Here is a 15,873-nt window from a genome sequence, read left to right as displayed (position 1 = left end):
GCCAGTGACATTTTTTGCAATAACAGTGTGAAAACTCTTAACCTTCTCTTAAAAAAAACAAAGGAAAACTGAAATTCCTGTGTAGTAGTCTTCTGATACTGCTAGTATTGCAAAAGTCATGGATAAAAATGACTGATTTGCCATGGTACTTGCTTCTAAATCTGACTTTTTAGAGCTACAGCTCTATTGACAGTAGCATAGAGGACAAGCCCTTAAGATGCAGGCACTATGGAGCAGCTGGTGGGAAGGAACACAGCTACAAGGAACAAAAGAACCACAGAGCTTGCTCTGAAGGAGGTGGTCCTTAATAAGGGGCCTCAGCAGAAGTGGGGAGAAGCCAGGGAAATAGAGACTTCATTCCTTCCCAGAAAGAAGGTGGCAAAACCAAGAAAGGACTAAGGAATTGTACTCCAACTGAAGACCAACCTGGACTTTTCAAAGTTTTAACCTTCCCTAGCAGGGCAAAAGACCCTCAGAGGAAGCCAGATTCTGGAAGCCCCCAGCCTGTCTGCAAATACCTAGTGCAGTAACTAGCAACCTTTGCCTGTTTTCCCAGCGTTTTGGAGAAATTAATACTTTCAGGAAACTGTAATTTCTTCTGCAAATTTACATGCAACAACAGCCCACAATTATGGGACTGCCAGTCATTTCACATAGCCCTAATGCCAAGACTTCCCAAGTGCTGTACTGTAGGGAGGTCTTTGCATTCCAGGGATTTGCCATCATAACCCAGATGGATGCTTAAAACACCGCAGTGGGACACGTGTGTCAGAGAGCTGCTTCAGTGGTGTCACAAGGCTACGTGGGTCCACCACCAGCTCTGGCAGGTTCAAGCAGCAGGTTTGGTGACTTGCCTCTGGGCTAATTTGTATATCCATCTCTTCAGGTGAGAAGATGCAGTGAAAAGCTGGAGTTTCTCTGGAGCCGGAACAGCCCTACGAGGCAGGACAGTTGTAACTGTAGACCTCCGTGGCTCAGGTATCCAGCTGTGTACCCTCTGCAGTCTTGGCTTCATTAGAGCCATGTAACAGGCTTTGTCCCCTGCGGTTAAATCTCTGGTCTCTGTGCTTGAAAGACCATTCAGGATGTCATGGACACTGTGTGTCCCTACACAGACATAGTTAGAGCCTGATGAGGCAGCAAGGTGGGAACCCTAGAGGCATCTTCATTTTAATTGGAAGTACCTTCCTCTAGCCTCTGCCTGCCTGGCTCTAGTTATAGTAAGACCTGTATTTGACTGTGTGTATTAAAATAAACTGTTTTCTCCACAGCAGCACTGCCTCCTCCCCACATACTGTTTACTGACAGGTAGCTTCAATGACAGGGGTTACCTTGATTATTTGGGAAGTGGAAGCCCAAGCAGGTCCCCTCCTGTGCAGTGAAAACACGCAAACTGCTTCTTAGCCTGCCTCTTGGAAATTCAACTCAGAAGCCCCACTGACAACACGATAAAGCAGATACACACCCCCACCTAGTGGGGAACGCACAGCTCTGGGACAGGAGCGGCTTCAGCTCTGCACACACACACCTGCCACGGACCCCCAGAGCAGCTTTGCTTTTTTGAATCAGCTATGACGAAATCTGAAGGCATGACTTTTAATCATTAAGCAGAAAGCACTTTAGGGAAAAGGCAGGTTAAACCGACTAAGTTACCAGGATTTTATCTACTCGGTATTAGACACTACTGCAAACACAACTCTTTTGCTTTATACTAGTGTAATGATTAACTTCTGCAAGGTCAATGCAATAGGCATGTAAAATGTTAGCAGAATGGCACAGCAGCATTTTAAATCCATTTTGCTACACTAGAGAGAACTAAATTTTTGAATGCAAAACAAAGACAAGTGAGTCTTCTGTAAATAAAGAGGTTTTAATACACGTTCTAGATAAAGATGAAATAAATAATTGTGAGATGGAAAGTGGAAGCATTGGGAAAAAAGCCTCTTTGATCTCTTCCCATGTCTGACTGCTCAGTGAAGGCACCAAGACCGCCCCCCCCCCCGCCCCGTCCCAACAGCGGGACGACTGCGCCACCCTCCGGGCTCGCTGGGACCGGCCACGGCACCAGCCGCACCGCCCACCTCGGAGGGGCAGCGGAGAGGCCGCAAGAGCTCCGTTTGGCCGGCCTTTAATTGCTTTACTCTTCGCTAGGACAAAGTGAGACACACGTGCTTTGCAACTCACATTAGCCTTCAAATGTCTTTTTTTACAGGTCAGAAAAACAAATCACAAATGCGCCCTCGCACTTCGCAGCAGCGCATTGCCCTGTGAGGCCCGACGGCATCTGTTTTCGAGACGTTCAGCCACAGAAATCTGTTTGTAGTCCACAAACCAGTGTCTTCAAGCACAGCAGCTTTCCCACCTGTAAGTGTTGCTTGTGGGATCACCCTGATGCACTGTGTTCTTCCGACTCATAACACATAATCACTTCCAGGAGGATTTGGGTTAGGTACTGCACTTGTTCCCCTCTTGAAAATTATTCCAAGTTCTTGTTTTGACATACTGTGGACTACACACAAATGAACTGCGTATACATACATGGTATCGTCATAAGCAACACAGCTAAGCAAGGACTGACAAAAGCTAGGCTCAGGGGGACTGTCAGGACACAATTCTTCTGCAACTCTCCTCTTCGGCCCAGGTCAAAGGCCAATTCAGCTAGCACTGCAGTATAAAACTCATTGTTCCTGTCATGCAGATCAAGTCTGCAAATAATTTCATGCCTCCTGATGAGAGATACCCTGCACAGTTCAGGATGGAGACAACTTTACACACTATGGCTCCACACACGGCTACTATTTTTACCACTAGGGTCAGGAAGCTTTAGGCAGAACAAAGCACGTTAGTAGTTTAGTTTTTGAGTAATGGGCCTTAGACTTGTCCATTTGGATGGGACATTTGAGATTGGCTGTAATGATTTACCCTCCTGTTTAGGCAGAGACACACCTGCCCACCTCCACAGCAACTTCTGTAACGCAAAGCGCTAGTTCTGAATAGGGACAGCCATTCCAAGTTTACTGCCCACACAGATTAGGAAGAAGCTTATGCCCTTTCACTGCCCAGACAGTTGGCAGCTTTGCTGGCAGACTTGCTAAATTACAGGCACGTACTCCAGCTCCCAGTGTCACAAGAACCACCAGGACTTTTTCCAGATTTCCATAAGTTTGGAGTGAAGACAGTTTAACCAAGCTCTTCCTTCAAAGGAACCACAAAACCCTTTTTTTTGTCCTTTATAATTGTCCACCAAAACAATCATGAAATCATTTTCATTGCTTCAGTGTTCCTACTATTTGCGTTCAACACTTAGTAAATTTTCATCTTCCTATCCCACAAACATCCGTGTTTGTGTACAGCTTTGGACTTTCTACATCCAGACTTAAAGACAGGATACAAGGCAGCAGGATAAGCTCACCAGCTGACTGGACGCAGATGAGCCGAGCTGCTTCTTAACCGGGTGCGCAGCAGAAGCTGAGCCTTAGCAGCACGTGTTGGGTCTCACACCACTGGCTTTAAAGCCTCAGCAAAAGCTGGTCCTGCTTGAGGAGCTCTCCAGGGTTCACGTCCCCACCACCTGGAGTTAACTCAGGCTTCCTCCACAGCTTAAGCACTCCTCTCCAGAGCACCAGTGCACAGCCAGGTTCACCTCTCTGTTCTTCAAGGGCAGGCAGTACCAAGGAGATGCATTACGACACTCGCCCACACAGCCCTGCCTCAGCATTCGCTCGCCATGAGAAGGAGCGCTCCACTAGGGGCGTTTGATCTCTGCCAGATGGTATTTCACCATACCGTGTAGTCCTGAACAAGGAAATAAAAAAGGTCTCCACTGTTTCCTTCATCTTCAAGCAGACTCCATGGTAAACATATCATGCTTCCGCTGTACTTCGAAAGTACTTCTGGAAAGTAAGAAACAAAGGATTCTCTCCAAGTCTGAAGTGCCTGTTCCTCCTCTAAAAAAATGCACTGCTTCACCCCACTCAATCCACCTTTATCTGCAGGATTTCACTAAGATGAAGTCTGACAACTAAAACCTAAGTATTGCCCTTTACTAATCCAGATACCAACCCAACCTGCTTAAATTACGGTTTATATCTACAGCTAGCTACACGATTTACAAGTTATTGTAAATCATGTTCCTTTCTCTCCCTAATAATTATCAACAATATTCACCAACTCTTTAACTAATATTGAGTCCCTAAAGATTATTTGCTTCAATAGTCTTGCAACAGGAATGTTGGTGGCTACCCGATGTATTTTGCATTAATATAAGCATTCTGAAGTGCTTAGAAGGAAACGCTCAAGGTCAGAGGCTGGGAACATTAAGTTAGGAAGGTGGGTTTCAGAATAAACTGATGACCCCAGTAAATAATTACAGTGAAGATTTTGTTTCGAATTGCCACCTAGGAAACATAATTCTGCCAGAAGCTTCTATCAGGAAAAAAATCTACATGATGCTAGCGTTTACTCATGGAGACCTAGCCTTCCTCTCTAAGAAGAAAAGCTGAGCACAGTTTGTGACAGAGACTTCATCCACCAGCTCTCCCGACTTACAGAGGATTCTGTAGACAGCGAGAATACGGACCCTTCAGTAGGCTTTTTTTTCTTTTTAAATTCAAGTCAACAGCTGTCAGACTGATTACCAACAGACAGGCTTTTCTTCATCACTGCTCTCACACCCTCAAAGGCAAACCAGGGATATGAGGGATGATGATATAAGTTTTAAACAAGACCATGAAGCAATTCAGACTTAAGCAGGAGCTCAAGCTGCATATCTGAGATGAGAACTAGGCCTAGAGAAAAAATATCCCACAGCAGAAAAAAACACTTTAAATGCAAAAATAAGCCCTGTTCGCACAACTCACTCTCATTCGCAACGGAGGTATCTCACCAGAGGTATCTCACCGGTCGTTCCTATGGTGGCAGTAGTTTCTCTCCCTGCATCTGCTAACGAAAGGCCTTTCTTTATAAACACTTCTCCCCTTATTCTTACTTGATACTGCACAACAGCAGCCTAGCCGTATGGTAATGTAAGCCTTTTCCTTGTTTCCCTGAGAACCCGTCCGGACCTTAAAGGAGCATACTGAGAAAGCCCAAAGAAAACTTAGGCACAAGGTACCAGGTATGTCCAGTAGCATCCGGTCTGAAATACTTGCAACAAAATTAGCAACACCAACCATTCCTCGTATTTTTCCAGACCTTTTGGGCATGCTCCTTTACACCAGGCAGTACTTCATTCGCATCTCAAGCATTAACTTTAACTTGTTATAACTGCCTCAGGAACACAGCTCTGCAGAGACAATTTGTACTTGATACACGCATGCAATCAGTCTCTTAAGTTAAAGGATGTTTCAGGATATATTTGAACAGCCAGTATGAAATGGGTATCTCATGCTGTCATTCAGTTCCTGGATGAACAATTCAGCCTCACCCAGTACTGCAATCTGTTGTCCAAGGTAACACCACTTCAAAAGCTAGTGTGTCAGCGCAGTACCCTAAGATCTCACGTAAAAGATCCAGGAACGGGTAGGGATTACTGAAGACGGTCAAGTCAGGCAGGCACAGCAACGCCCATTTCCCCTTTCACCTTTTTAATCTGTAAGAAAGCTCCATAGCCTGTAATGCAACAAACTACAAAAAGTGTTTCCCTTCTCCAGTCATTTTTAAATCAGGTAACTGGACCAGCTATTACTAAAAACGAGTCTCTTATAGACAGCTATAGAAGATTCTTTTATTTGTTTATAGCAACATTAGTACATGTTTCCACTTAGGTATTTTAGTGCAACAAGGAAATCCATTACATCACTAAGCTTCAGTAAGGTCGTCTGTGTTTCTGGATGCAATGGAAAAGGTTATTTGAAGTGTCTCCCTTTGTTGCACAGCAGTTTAAAGCTTCAAATATCTAAGTAAATACCTCTCACAATTAAACAAGCAGACACTTTGCTTGATTATGAAATGCTTTGTTGGATGAGCTAAGTGTTTTCTGCAGTAGAGCAATTCACTTGTAAGCCACAGGCACTACTACACGAGTGGTATCAGAGTACAAGTGGTAACATCTTAGCAGTCTGTGCAAGAATTCCATTCTACTTTTTGCAAGTTGCATATCTTGATGATACATTCTCCCAGTTGATCACATTCCAGATGGCTTTCAAATAATCAGGTCGAACATTTTTATACTGAAGATAATAAGCATGTTCCCATACGTCGATTCCTAGCAAAGGAATGAGACCTATAAAAAAAAAAGAGGATAAATTTTGTAAATCTGCGAAAACATGCTTTACATGTAAAGTCTTATCTTGCATCCCCAAGCTGCACCCAATTTATGAGCCTTTCTCTGCAGGAAGAAAACACAGATGCTTATTGCAACGTTTTGCAGAACTGTTTGCTCTCCACAAACACACATATTGCATGAACTGAAAGAGCTGACTAAGACCTATGAATACTTTCGAACCGCCTTGAAGACGTAACTGAAAACAGACAAAGTCATTTTTTAAAGTTTTACATCTTTTGCACAGTTATGCAACCATTTCCACGAAAAGTTACACTACGAGCGAGTCTCTGGCCATGCCAGTTTGCTTTCAATATTTTAATTACAAGTTATTCATTAAGTGTCCAACTACTTTCCTTGCTCTTGTGCTAAAATATCGTTCTTGCTGAATTTTTAATGGTGAGTATTCATGGGCAGGAGGGGTAAAATTTACCCCCATTATGCTGTATGTCCCTGTATCAAAATTATTCTTTTTTTTGTCTTCCCCCCTACTGATAGTAGCGGCCTGCTGACAGTACCTGCAATTCCTTGCCATTCCCTATGAATTCCACAGAACATGCTTTAAAGGTATCTCCAACAGGAGCTAGACAAACAGACACTGCCAGCAGGATTCTCACTGGCCATGGCCTCTTCCCTCTGCGGAGGGTGTCCAGCCTGCCATCATCACTTCCATGTCTCTCTCAGCAAGTAAAAATACCTTCAAAAGTGATCATCCCCAGTATTATGCTGCTCACCTAGCTGTAAGGTTTATCCACACCCATGGCTGATTTAATTGACATTCGTTACTCTTTACCTGTATTAAGGAAGCAGATTATAAGCCTTCCATTTTAAACTCAGCCTACACAGTAACAAGAGTTACTGTGTATACCTTCCCCTCTCCTGTTGTCTGGCCTGCACGGACAGTTCTGTGAATAGCCACTCTGCCAGGGAAAACAATCTAATGAACGTCAAGAGGCTTAATCTTCCTCAATACAGCAAGCTACTCCAGTTATTCAAGAATAATCCAAAAGAGCCTAAGCTAAAACTACTGTCCAAGAGAGAGCGCTTTCACATTATGCCCCACCTACTTCCCCTTGGACTGGACAGACTTTAAACCCTACTGCTCACCACAGTTTCTAAGTCCCGCTTTAAAATGCGATTTTAAAAACTGCAACTGTTTTTCACTTCCGCTATTAGGGACATTCAGTTTTCTGGCCCTATTTATCCAGCAATTTCTTCTCGGCATCTGTCCACAAACGCCTTTTCAGATCGCATACACTCGCCTATGAAATGTACAAAGAGAGAAGCAGAGGGGAAGGAAAGAAACCTGACCTGTTGTTCCTTGCAAAGGGTCTTGATTTGCACAAGCTGCTATTTGTAGGCGCCCCTGCTCTTTGTTATAGCCAAGCCATCCCCAGCCTGATCCTTGAACACCAACCGATACGGCTGTCAGCTTCTCCTTGAAGTTTGCGAAGGAACCAAAGTCCCGCTTGATGGCTTCCATCAATTCTCCTTTAAAAAAAGAACAGAAAGATCACAGAACGTCAGGTCCGTAACATCTCTCAATTTCCAGATATAACCTAGAAATAGAAGGAAAGAGGAGCAGAAGCATTTGGGCTCTGTGGGAATGAAGTGTCTAGATAAACAGAGTAGTTGCATCATTAACTAACAGTTCTGTCCCAACCTGCTTAAGAGGGTAAGCAGACTGGAAAGAAATTAGCGCAGGAGTCAAACAAGTTGTTGTCAAAGACACAGTCAGGGTGCTATCAACTGGACATTCAGAAGCTGATGTTCTTATCTGAAAGGGAACAGCACAGAGGACTAGGAAAGAAGGTGAGGAGCTAGTCTGTGTATCTAAAAAGACAACACTAAGCAAGTGTGACTTGTCTTAGTCCAAAGAAATATTTGGACACCTCCGATATCAGTATAATGAACCTACACATAGTAAGAGGCATTTAACCACTTGCCTCAGATTTTAAATTTATATCTGCTTCTACAGTTAAGTAGTCTAGTCGATATGGATAAGTAGACTCTGAGTTAGATCCCTTCTTTATTATTATTAAGCTAATCTGTGCTGGGGCGAAGGGAACAGAAACAAGAATTGTTTAGTCTAACAATGCACTGTGAAACTACTGCCTTTCCCCTACACCCTAGCACACTTGCGATTTTCAGGTATTTAAGTGTTTGCTCAAAACCTGAAGGTGTTTACGCTCCTTTCTAACTAGCATGTGTAAGAATGCTTCATACAGTGCAGTGCTGGAGAATTCTTCACTTCTTCCACCTTCAGACAGATGGTCTTGAAAATCTCTTGGCGATAGCTCCAAGTGCATCTTAAGACAGGCTTTAGCAAGCTTCCTACAAAAGCCTTGAACCATTCAGCTGAAAGATGACATTTTAGGCTTACTGGCTTTCACAGAAACTTCACATAAATTAGGAGACAAAAAATCAAGGCTTTAAAGCATCTTTTCTGAGAATGTCATCTGAAAATAAGCTCTATCGGAAACGGACTGACATCAGAACGGCTTGTTGAAACTTCAGCTTCAAAACTTTATGCCCTAGTCTTAACTAGATCATCTTCAGAGCATCTTTGTACTTCCATGGTAGAGTCAAAAGCCACAAGCACCAATCACCTATGAATGCTGAACAAAGCTGTACATTTGCTGTACAAAGCATCTGAAGTCCACCGATTTACAGACAGGCACACAAGCCTCATTCAAAAATCCTCAAGTTTATCGCAACAGCCTTTGAAAGATCTGTGTTACAGGGCCTTTACTTTTAATTGCAGGTTGCTTGAAGATCATCGCTACCCTGTCCTCTCAAAGATGATTTCTTCCTTCAGGCTTTAACTGCTAAACTACCACTATTCAAACTGGAGGATAGATCCAGCCAGTAGGTTGGGTGGTCTGCAGCACACTTCTTCCCTTTCTGTGAACTCAGTACATATGGCACTCAATTAGCATAGCTCTGTACAACAGTTTTCTCTCATGAAGATGGAAAGGACAATATACAGCAATAGCCAAGTATTTTGCACTGTACACATAATCAGCTTTGGAAGTTAAAATTACTTGGCACAGGGCTAGCTTTTTATATTCTTGGCTGGCATCCAAAAACCCCTGAATTCCTCAGAATTGTGATAACTGTCACACAGAAAGGCAAATTAACTCTGAAAAATAAAGAACCTTTAGACTCTTTCAAAGAGAGAAAAGATCAATTCTAATGGTCAATTAAAAGCGACGCAATAAACCACTGTAACAAGCACTAACCTTTAGGCTCTCCTCCTCCATTAGGAGAAAGGTTTGTCCAGAAGATGGTGTGATTGATATGACCCCCGCCATTGAACTTCAGTGCAGGCTGAAGTGACACCTGAGCTGTAACATCACCTAAGGATCCAGAAGATAAAAACACATAGATACACAAAAAACATGATCATTACCACTTCAGTAGTCATTAAGCTGCCGCTAGGCCTCCATCAGCCTCCAAAATCTTTCCAGTCTTACTAGCCTATAACATGTCTAAAGAAAATATTTGTGACTTACCCATATTTTAGATAGTCACTGACAAACTACATTAAAGATTTCTTTATCTTTGACCCTTTCTTACGCTGTAGTGATACGTAATCTGCCAATATTGCAACTGTCAGGCAACCCACACTACACATATAAGACCTACTGCCATTCTACAGCAGAATAAAGCAACTAGTACAGCCAGAACACTTTAAAGACCCAGCACTTGTAAACTGCTCAGTATTACCACTACAAGACAAGAACATTTCTCACCCGTTAGCTCACTGATTTGCAAACTAAGAACTTTTAAACTTCTTAAAGAATTTACAGGGCACATAGTTTGTGCTTGAGAGAAAGTTGATGAGTACAGTGAGCACATACACAAAGAAAATGTTCTTCTCCCTCCTATTTTTTATTTTGCTTTTGGGTTTTTTTGGAGGGAGGTACTTGCAGGAAGACATAGTGACCCAGATTATTATTTTATGCCACATGACAGAACCCTGTGTCTGAAATCAAGATCAGACAGCCCTGTACTTCCTCCTTCTCCACAAAATGTCATATGCCTCGTGCATCTAAAACGGTGCTGTACCACTTCAACACAAGTGTTTTGAATGCTGTTTTGGCTTTTAAAAGAATTGAAACATTTCACCACCACTCCAATACATTCCATAATAAGAAATCAGTAGGGGCAGCTTTTTCCTCCACTCTCTCAGGAATGAGTGGTAGAAATATCCCTATAGCAATAAATGAGTCATCTTAACACAGGCACCAAGGCAAGCCACAGAGCAGTAGCACACCCATAACAAAGGTTTTAATACAGGACTCCAAATTCTCAGCATCTCCTCATACCCTTCAGAAACTACGGACTAGTACAGGGCTGGAAGAAAGCATCCAACACGGTTAGTAAAAACACCATGTGCTGAATTCAGGTATCAACTTAAGGATGAAACATCTCTTGTACCCACTCAAATGGCATTCTCGGGACACTGCTCTTTAATTCTGCACGCCTTAATGACACTTTTAAGTTAATCCAGAATATCACAACCAGAAATCCAAAAATAACCCAGAATGTCTTTAATATCTTCATCGCTCTTTATTCCATCATTTCTTAGAGGAAACTATTCCTCAGGACCACTAGCAACCAGAGATGGCATTTGACCATTGCCCTTAAAACACAGTATTTGTGGTGCTGTCAGATCAGTCCTGCTGAACTTTGCACTGCAAAAGACAATGGCGGGGGGGAGGAAGATAACTTGCCCTTAAGTTAAAGTAAAGGTATCTTGGAATTTATTTGTATACAGAGTCCCTGGCCTTTGCTTCACCTTACCATACTCCTCAACACTACTACAGAGGACAATTCAGCAAACCACAACAGGCAGCTTAGAGGTGCTCAAGGCTAGTCAGCTCAGTTTCTCAGTCTACCAAGAGTCATTTGTTTCCTTGTAAAAGCAGTTAAGCAAAGCACCACGATGGTCAGAAAAGAGCAGGGAAAATTGTGGTAGGCGCAAGTTTTGACTTAAAATAAGTTTCAAGTTCTTATCCTTCAATTAGCAAATCTTGCACACTTTGATGAACCAATAAGCAGAACCAGCTATGCTGAAACAAAGTCCTGTGCTGCACCCTACCAGAGAAGTGCATACTCATTTTCAAATCAGCTGACAACATAAGCCAACAGGACTGAACTCAGGACAGCTTTTATTTGAGTTTTCTAAGCAGATATAGATAGGTGAAGAACATATTAAAGATAATCTGAAGAGAATACTTTACTTTCTATTGCTGAACAAAAGCCACTGACAAGGTTCTGTTATCCAGAAGAGAGACTAGATAGGGATCAGGCCTGCTATGTAACCCAACACTGAAGTGCACTGCAGAAAGACTTACGATCATGCTCAGTTTTTAAGTATGGAAAAAGAACAACAATACCGAGAGAGTGAGGTGGCAGTTCAGACTTTGCCATTTCCTAAAGCCTGGTCTTAAAAAGTTTTTCTAACAAGGGTCAAAATACTACACACAGTGTACTGGGATACCAGTTAGAAAAAAAAAAATCCAATCCCAACCAAAATATACACTCATAAATATCTCAAGTAAGTATTTCTCTGCTTTGGTGTGCATGACCACCACCAATACACTATCCATTTGCAAAATAATGCCTAGATAGACCATTTCCAATGGCAAGCAATGAGATGCTATCCAAGGATAGTATTTTTCAAAAATACCTCAAAGGACCCAGAACATTGCAGATGTTTCTGCTAACCAGAAGTTCTGCCTCCACTAGTGGCTGCAGCCTTGGTCATTAAACAGCATTAGTAACCGCAGCAGCAGATACACTGTTTCCTTATAGTTCAAGTTCCCTCCTCAACTGTGTTTGCACTAATTAAATCTCTAGAATACAACTTTCCTGGATCCACCACAAGCAGGACAAAGCAGCAGCCAATACCGATTGCCTAATCCTTAATAGAATCTCATTAGTTCACTATTTTAGACTGCACAAGTTATTTTTAGGCCTACTTAGGCACTTGAAAATCTCTAAACTTTCATGGGTAACCAACATTCTCTATTCAAGCACACTGGCAATTACCAAGGGATACTGGATTCAAGGCTACTCAGATATTGACAGTTCTCACTTCATCCAAGCCCAAGCAGTTAAACTGCACTGTGAAGCCACCTGGCAACTAGACAGAAGTGAGCCTGTGCAGTAATCGCTACTTAAAGAGGTAAACTGATACTCTTAAGAAAGACCATCACAACAGATACACTCAGAAAATATTCCACTTTCTCAAAAAGATATACATGTTATTTCACATATTTTCATCAGTCCAGCTGAAAAACTAAAAGATTTGAAAAAAAAGTATTTCATGTATTTCAGTGTAGCCCTGCCACAACTATAAAGTTTTCATAGAAGTCAGCATATGTCAAGATTCAATTTGAGATCTTAAGAAAAAATTCCATGATGGCTTGCTGCATATTTTAGTGTCTCACACTGGCATGTGACCCCTTAATCTGACCCAGTGGCATAACTGACACCCAAATTCAGATCTCTTCACTGGGTGTTGTATACCTTAACTGCACATCTGTTTTACCTCCATTCGTAGGCAACTAAGATTACTTCACCAGAATCAGCGGGGCATCTCATGTCAAAACCACCAAGGTACAAAAATTTTACTTTATATAAGTTTCTTACTAACCTTTCATTACAAATATTTGTTTAGTAACATGACTGCAATTTTCTATTGACTCAGTCTTTGTTTCAAGTTACGAATGTAAATACAGACCCGATCCAGAACAAGCAACGAATTTTCTTCTAGTTTTACAGTACTAGGGAAACCAGAATTCATGCTTTTTAGTTACATCTAGTTTCCAATTATCAGCACCACTTTAGTTTACAATGAAAGCTTGTTCCTAATAATATTTCACTTTATTTAAAAAAAAAAAAAAAAAAAAAAAAGCTTGAATTACATAATCCAATACTGTTAAAAGTAACTATTTCCGCTGGAAAGATGGGCTGTCTATTTTTCTTCTCCTATATCCCCTATGCCAAGAAGCTTCCACCTCGCCTATTGGCTGTGGATACACAAACCTTTTGCCAGTGCCTCTTTGTACTTCTCCTCTGCAACATTCAGGTTGTTCACGTAGGTGGCATGGTGTTTGCTGTGGTGCAGCTGCATGATCTCTGCATTAATATGAGGTTCCAGAGCGCCATAGTCATACGGCAAGTCAGGAAGAGTGTGCTTTTGCCTAGAGGCCAAGCATCCCAATGGTGCTATCAACTTGGCGTTGCTTCTAGAAAAGAAAGAAGAGAAGGAAGTAGTCTTATTCAGTACTTGAGTTTTACCACTGAAGCAGACTTATGATCTGCTGCTTTAAGTACAGAGGGTGGTATCTTAGGTAAAGAAGTCAAATTTCCATTTTTCAACAGCTGAAAGCAAGCACACTCCGTAGCTTAATTGCAAAGGTGAATTCACATAAAGGTCACAGATCCAGTGCTTCACAATGTAAAGTTACCACCTCTCAAACCAAGCCCTGCAAGCCACTACAAAGTGTCACACGCCCTCCCATGCATGCAGGCAAGGCAAAGGTAGGGTAGGAATGGAAAACCAGCAGCAATGTGCTAACATTCAAAGCTTCGCCTGATCTTTATTGATCAAAAACAGAAGCTACGATGTCCCTGAAGTATCCTTCCCTCGCTTATCCACAAGGTCCTTGTACTGGGAAATAAAAAGCCTGAAAACCCCACACAGTCACCGAGTTCCCAGGACTGAACCTCTCTAGCATTACTGCCAACACGTGCGCTTCCCTGTCCCCATGGCAGGTACTGGAAAACCACATGCTGCGTGACGACAGGGCAGCCACAATGCCCAACACAGAAAACCACGCAGGTTCTGGTTACCCTTCCCCAGGTTAACACCTCCCACTTGTCGTGAGAGACTACAACACAACGAAAGGAGAACCACTGGCCCGGGAGGAAGGTCAGCTCCTGAGGCCCTTTTACTGGTTTCGCTGGTGACCTTGGCATAAATCAGGGGCAAACGAAGAGCAAAGTCCTCGGAGCCCCGAGGAGCAGCCGAGTGCAGCGACCCTTAGCTAGCACAGACAAGCAGATCTGGCAGCACGTCAGGCAACGAGAGCCCCGCGGTGGAGGACGAGGGCAGAACGTGGGAGGGTGAGAGGACAACAGCCAGCAGCCCCCCGGCCGCGCCACCGCCCGGGCCTTCGCCGACCCCTTCGGCGCAGTCGGCATCACCGCGACCTCCCTGCTCCCGAAATGGCGGGGAGCCGCTGACGGGCGAGGAAGGGGCGACCCCACCACCTCCTCCTCCTCCTCCCCTTTGGCCCACCGCTCGGCCGCGGAGGGCGAGGACAGTCCGGCCGCCGCCTCCAGCTGCAGGGCTCTGGCCGCCATTACGCCCCCCCACCCCTCCGCGGCGCGACTCTCACCTGCCCGCCGAGGCGAAGCGGCACAACATGGCGGCCATCTGGCGGCCGGGCTACACCGACAGCGCAACCGCGTCTTCGCCCGCCCTCGGCACCGCCCGCTCCCGCCCCAGCGGAGCGGGGGCCGGCGGCGGGGCGGGCGGCGCCGAAGGCAGGCTGCTGAGGGGGCCGAGCTTAGCGGAGCTGCGGTTGATAAAGTGCTGCAGTGAACGTATTTCTTCAGACTGGGAAAAACACCAACTTTTTTACAATCTATGTTGCACAGTATCATAGACAGCACCACTATCTAGAGCCGTTATCTTAAACCTGAGGCCGTCGGTACTGGCGGCCGCGGTGCGGCAGCCGCTGCGGAGGAGGAGTAGCCCGCGGGGTCCCCGGCAAGCAGCAGGACGCCCGCCGGGAGCTTCTGCCCGCAGCGGCGGCGGCGGCCGCCGGAGGGGTACGGCCGCTCGGGGAGGCTGCGGTAAGCGCTGAGCGCCTGCCTGGCAAGGACACCTTTCTGCCAGCGTGCTGACAGGGCCAGGTGCGCTTAAAAATACCTTTTCAGCTACAACTTACTTTTTTGGGGGGGGCGGGGTGGGTAATTTCTGTTCTTTTCCTCATTTTTGTGCGCATCTTGTTTCCCAACATCTGTTTTCCTTCTGGTGGCAATTCAGCGGCCTTTAGTGCTGATGAAATCCTTTGTTCCGGCACCTTAACCCCATCAGCTAAAATAATCGGTATAGTTAGTGCAAATTAGTCCAGAGAGCTATTAAAAATTGGTTCTCCAGAAAGGTCAGCATGGAGAACTCTTCCTTCAGAGTCCGGAGGCACTCTGCAGGCAAGACAAACACCAGGTAAATTTTAATTGTATCCAAATCACCTCTGCTACCCCAAACCCTCAGCCTTATGGTTTTCTTTTAAATACACATGTATATTCTAAGATCTTACAGAACCCACGTTTACCAGACTATAAAAAACACAAGTTACAAAAACTCAGTGGGGGTTAGGTCTGAACAACCTTGTTGAAAATACACTATCTTGGAAATTCCCAGGAAATCCACCTGCAGAGCCCTACACAGGGAACGTCAGCCCACTGCGCGGCACAGTGCAGTAGTGTGAATCCATCCCCCCCCCCATTTCTTGACAGACCTTAGAAAGCCACGTTCATTCAGTTTCACCTATCAGTACTCTCTGGAAACCTGAACAGTGAAACGA

The 15,873-nt window shown here is 44.1% G+C and overlaps 1 protein-coding gene across 2 annotated transcripts; it reads right to left on the bottom strand.

Annotated features, from left to right (window-relative positions):
- Nucleotides 1-6,025: 6,025 nt before the first annotated feature.
- Nucleotides 6,026-14,745, bottom strand: SOD2 (superoxide dismutase 2). Of its 2 annotated transcripts, XM_086461073.1 has the most exons (5): nucleotides 14,680-14,745; nucleotides 13,322-13,524; nucleotides 9,505-9,621; nucleotides 7,574-7,753; nucleotides 6,026-6,223 (listed from the first exon to the last, which is right to left on the bottom strand). In XM_086461073.1, exons 1-5 carry the CDS (start codon nucleotides 14,715-14,717, stop codon nucleotides 6,078-6,080), a joined length of 684 nt encoding a protein of 227 aa, XP_086317199.1. In that variant the 5' UTR covers nucleotides 14,718-14,745; the 3' UTR covers nucleotides 6,026-6,077. The 2 variants fall into 2 exon arrangements, with proteins under 2 accessions (XP_086317199.1, XP_086317200.1); XM_086461074.1 differs by lacking the exons at nucleotides 9,505-9,621; nucleotides 14,680-14,745 and having other exon boundaries at nucleotides 13,322-13,545.
- Between the last annotated feature and the right edge of the window lie 1,128 nt (nucleotides 14,746-15,873).

The sequence above is a fragment of the Leptosomus discolor genome, chromosome 2 (assembly GCF_034619465.1).
Source record: "Leptosomus discolor isolate bLepDis1 chromosome 2, bLepDis1.hap2, whole genome shotgun sequence".
NCBI lineage: Eukaryota > Metazoa > Chordata > Aves > Leptosomiformes > Leptosomidae > Leptosomus > Leptosomus discolor.
This window is presented reverse-complemented; position numbering and strand designations above follow the sequence as displayed.

Coding starts and splice junctions, on each gene's coding strand:
- SOD2 (XM_086461073.1), bottom strand. CDS start 14,717: ATGGCCGCCATGTTGTGCCGCTTCGCCTCGGCGGGCAG. Junction 9,622..13,321: donor CAAAGAGGCACTGGCAAAAG/GTTTGTGTATCC, acceptor CTGGATCCTTAG/GTGATGTTACAGCTCAGGTG. Junction 7,754..9,504: donor TGGAGGAGGAGAGCCTAAAG/GTTAGTGCTTGT, acceptor CTTTTTTTAAAG/GAGAATTGATGGAAGCCATC.